Source organism: Oratosquilla oratoria, unplaced genomic scaffold (assembly GCF_046742065.1).
Source record: "Oratosquilla oratoria isolate Oo_2021 unplaced genomic scaffold, ASM4674206v1 SCAFFOLD279, whole genome shotgun sequence".
NCBI classification, from domain to species: Eukaryota; Metazoa; Arthropoda; class Malacostraca; order Stomatopoda; family Squillidae; genus Oratosquilla; species Oratosquilla oratoria.
The window spans coordinates 41,798-45,000 of NW_027467630.1; the positions used below are offsets into that span (position 1 = coordinate 41,798).

The following is a 3,203-nucleotide window of genomic DNA, read 5'->3' on the forward strand; positions in this document are numbered from 1 at the left end:
CATGCACATACACATACGCATATACATACACATACACGTACATATTTATAAACATAAAACACACACATAGAAATAGAGATATAAATGCCCATAAACACACGTGTCCAAAGAGTATGTTAATTCTTGGTTCTTTTTATATGCCAATCACGTGTCCTTGGAAAGGAGAGAATAGAGGACTGTTGCTTTTACATTAATAAGTGTTTGTTCTCTGAAGTAAGTGAACAATATCAAAATCACTTCAAGCTCTCTTAGGTAACTCTGAGAGAAAGATCCGTTTATCGGGTGGGAAAGGATATCAAAAACCCCAGCAAAGAGCCTCACAACTGCCTAAGTGGTCAATTGTCATATCTAAATATAACAGCTGAGTTGCCATATCGTCCATTTGATGCCTTCGTTGATGCAGTATTTAAGAAAGAGCCCCTAACTTTCGAGAACCAGTTGCTGGTGCACACACAAGCTGTCTCTTGGAAGCCTCTTGAGACGGGATCAGACTTCTTACCATGGCCGTGGTTAACGTCTTTTGGGTCATAGTCGGGATCTTTGCTTACAGTTCCCCTTGTAATTCCCACCAGCTCTCTCCATCGTCTGTTTCGTCACTCTTAGAATTGGCAGGATTCACAGCTCCTTGCGTCAGCCGGGCACTGGCACAGTGCCATGAGGACAGCAACCCATTGGCATCAGATCCCACGGCCCTTGCCGAAGTCCACAACCTCACACACACCATTCATCAACTCGTGGACGCTATCCAAGTCCTGCAAAATACATCGCAACCATCAACGGATCCACAACAACTTTCCAAACCCCGCAACTGCCATGACCTGAAAATATCGGGTGACTTCATCAGCGGCCTTAGAAGGATCTTCCCGTTCCCTTGTTGCCCCGACAGGGCCATAAACGTCTTCTGCGATCAGGTGACGGACGGCGGAGGATGGACGATCATTCAAAGGCGAGGCGACTTTCCACCCTATCTCGACTTCTTCAGAACCTGGACCGAGTACCAGAGAGGCTTTGGGGACCTCAACCAAGAGTTTTGGCTCGGCCTCGACAACATCCACCAGCTGACATCAGAGAGTCTGCAGGAGCTGCGGGTCGACCTTGGCGATTTTGATAATGCTACCCGTTGGGCAGAATACGGTTTCTTCCATGTAGGAAATGTGGAATCCAAATACAAGCTGAGTTGCGGAAGGTTATTATACTCTCAATATACTGTACTGTGCTCTTATATATCAAAGACCTCATTAAGTAAATAACATTGATCATGAGGACCATTGTAATTAATGTTTTTTTATTTTATCAGGTACAAAGGAGATGCTGGGGATAACCTCTCATCGCACAATGGAATGAAATTCTCAACCAAAGATGCAGACAACGACATTCACAATGCGGCAAATTGTGCAGAAGCGTAAGTAATATCTTTATTGCAATATTTGCTGTCATTTTAGAGGAGTTTTATCTAAAATGATGTTCACTTGGAGACACAGCTATAACAATACTAACCTTTCTCATTATACAACGAATAGTAATAATCCTTTAAAGATTGTATTTCATTGACAAAACGCGCGCAGACCAAAGACTTTTTAAGCGATAATTTATGTATTTATATATATACATATATACATATATATATATATATTCATATATATATATATATATATATATATATATATATATATATATATGCTTGAATAATGCAGCTCCTTCTGCATAATGATCTAAGTATATAAATAAGTGGGGGAGATTACTTAGTGTTCACATTTTAACACTATGTGACTTCCCATATCATCTTTGTATTTAGATGCTTTTTAGAATATAGGTTATTGATTTGTATTGTTTCTAACACTTGAAAATATACAATAACTACGAAATGTCGAGATTTTCACAAAAATACTAGTGTTGAATTATATATATATATATATATATATATATATGTATATATATATATATACACACATATATATATCTATATATATATATATATGTATATATATATATACACACATATATACATACATATATATATATGTATATATATATATGTATACATATATATATATATACATGTATATATATATATACATGTATATATATATATATATATATACATATATATATATATAATTTTACGCTGACCTGGGCAAAACGTTAGTCGTGTGATTTCTGTCATAAATGTAATTGTAAATTTTGGGGAGAAGCAGTACAATATGGATGAACTTTCGCATCTAGAAGTTATGCTAGTTGTCACAATAATTTACTCCTTATATGTATTCAGGCAATTGCTAATTCAACCAAGTCGATCACCTCATATTGCATACAAAACAAATCTAGTTACAGGTGTCACTGGTTGGACTGTAGGAAAACCTTTTTTCGAGTACCGATATATTAAATCTACACCCTTTTTGTCGTACTTTGAAACAGTTTCCTGTAAGGTTACGTTTAGGAACTGCAATCACAACAATAATAAATCAACAAAAAATAATAATAAGAAAATAATCTGTATCTAGTTTTGATTACATTGAAAACTGAGCAAAAACAATGATTGAGAGTTTCCTGCATGAAGTTCAATATGTAGCAAAAATATAAACAAATAGCTTTATGAAATATACCTTAGAAAATATATATTTTAATTTCCCATTTCCAGCCATTTGGGGGCATGGTGGTACACTAAATGCCATGCATCAAACTTAAATGGAAAGTACCTCCAAGGCGAGACCAAAGAGAATGCCGACGGAGTTATTTGGCATGCCTGGCGTGGATACTACTATTCCTTGCGCACCGTCGAGATGAAAATCCGGCCCGCCTTTCCTGACATGTAGCTCTGGTGGAAATCAGTGGAGCTTTTCTTCCCCATGACCGGTTTAAAACACGTAACCCTGCTTGTTACCCTTGTGTGACCTTCATTCACTATTGAAATATATTGTGTACTATGTAGAATAAAAAAAAAAAAAAAAAAAAACCGAAGCGGTGTTGGCAAAGTGGATTTCAGAATCCTTTCCTACAACCGAGTCTCCAATTGCAATCGCCAATTACTTGCACATTTTTCATACACAAAAAAATTTCCTTTGGCCTCGTATCTGCAGAAGTGCAGAGAAGTCTAAGTTCGCTATTGAGGTAAGAAAAGATATTCCGGGCAACTCTATTGTTAAGAAAAGTATGCTAAACAAAAATGAACATTAGTTAATTAAAAGTACTAATGCATCAGTGTT

At 36.5% G+C, this 3,203-nt stretch overlaps 1 protein-coding gene across 1 annotated transcript in view; it reads left to right on the forward strand.

The window, feature by feature from the left end:
• The first annotated feature begins 440 nt into the window (after positions 1-440).
• The window catches only part of LOC143023026 (techylectin-5A-like), a 2,809-nt gene continuing 46 nt past the window's right edge, over positions 441-3,203 (forward strand). The window contains exons 1-3 of the mRNA XM_076181473.1: positions 441-1,186; positions 1,298-1,402; positions 2,639-3,203. The exon at positions 2,639-3,203 is cut by the window's right edge and continues 46 nt beyond it. Coding sequence (XP_076037588.1) covers positions 501-1,186; positions 1,298-1,402; positions 2,639-2,813 — 966 coding nt within the window. The 5' untranslated portion in view covers positions 441-500 and the 3' untranslated portion in view covers positions 2,814-3,203. The remainder of the gene's footprint in view (positions 1,187-1,297; positions 1,403-2,638) is intronic.